This window comes from Aureococcus anophagefferens, assembly GCF_000186865.1.
Source record: "Aureococcus anophagefferens unplaced genomic scaffold AURANscaffold_1571, whole genome shotgun sequence".
Taxonomy (NCBI): Eukaryota; class Pelagophyceae; order Pelagomonadales; family Pelagomonadaceae; genus Aureococcus; species Aureococcus anophagefferens.
The window spans coordinates 325-1,362 of record NW_008706454.1 but is presented as its reverse complement, the minus strand read 5'-3'; the positions used below and the strand labels follow the sequence as shown (position 1 = coordinate 1,362).

Sequence of the window (1,038 nt, the reverse complement as noted above, 5' to 3'; positions counted from 1 at the left end):
CCTCGCCGACCTCCGAGATGCGCGGGACGCGACGCCGCGCCGCGACAAGTCGACCGTCGACCCCCCGGATCGCGCCTCCGCCGTCCCGCGGATGACGACTCGCGGCGCAAAAAACCGCCCCCCGAGCGCCGCCGCCGCCGCCGCCGCCGCCGCCGCGCCCGAGCCGCGGTTTCGAGGCGTGTCCGCGAACAAGGACCGGTGGCAGGCGCGGATCAAATGCGGCGGCTACCAAGAGTATATCGGCACCTTCGACTTTAAGCGCGACGCGGCCCGAGCATACGACGCGCGCGTGCGCGCGCTCGGCCTCGACGCGCGGCTGAACTTTCCTGACGAGCACGGCCCCGCGCCGCCGCGCATCCCGCCGCGCGCGCCGCGCCGCGAGGCGCTCGCCCGCGCGCGCCGCAAGGCCGACGCCAAGGCCGACGCCAAGGCCGACGCCGCGGACGCCGCGGCCCTCCTGACCATCCGCGCCGCGGCCGCGCCGTGGTAGGCCGCGCCCGCCCCGGGGAAAAAAACCGTACTAGAAAACCCCTTAGTAGGACCCCTGCCAGTAGCCGTCGGCGTTGGTGCGCGGGCGCTCGGGCTGGAGCGTGAGGTCGTAGTCGCGGCGGCGCGCCGGGTCGGAGAGGACCTCGTAGGCCGCGTTGATCTTCTTGAAGCGCTCCTCCGCGGTCCGCGTCTTGTTCTTGTCCGGGTGGAACTTGAGCGCGAGCTCGCGGAACTTCTTCTTGAGCTGGGCGGGCGTCGCCTCGTAGTTGACGCCGAGCGTCGCGTAGTGGGTCCCCCGCGCGGGCGCGCCCCGGAGCGGCGCGGGCGCGGGCGGCGCGGCCGCGCGGCGCGGCCGCGCGGCGTGCGTGCCCGCGCGGTGCCGCTGCGAGTGCGCGCGCGCGTGGTCGTGGTGGCTCTGGGCGTGGCGCGCGCGCTCGACGCGCTTGAGCTCGTCGGCGGCCGCCGCGTCCATCTTCGGCGCCTCCCGGAGGTACTTGCGGTACATGACGGCCGCGTCGTCGAGGCGGCCGAGGTTCGCGTAGCACCGCG

At 75.4% G+C, this 1,038-nt stretch overlaps 1 protein-coding gene across 1 annotated transcript; it reads right to left on the bottom strand.

Annotated features, from left to right (window-relative positions):
- Positions 1 to 595: 595 nt before the first annotated feature.
- AURANDRAFT_9976 (hypothetical protein) lies at positions 596 to 778 on the bottom strand (the record flags this gene model as incomplete). Its single annotated transcript, XM_009045137.1, has 1 exon — positions 596 to 778. A coding segment is annotated over one exon (183 nt), but the record flags the coding sequence as incomplete, so codon positions are not given.
- Positions 779 to 1,038: the final 260 nt, after the last annotated feature.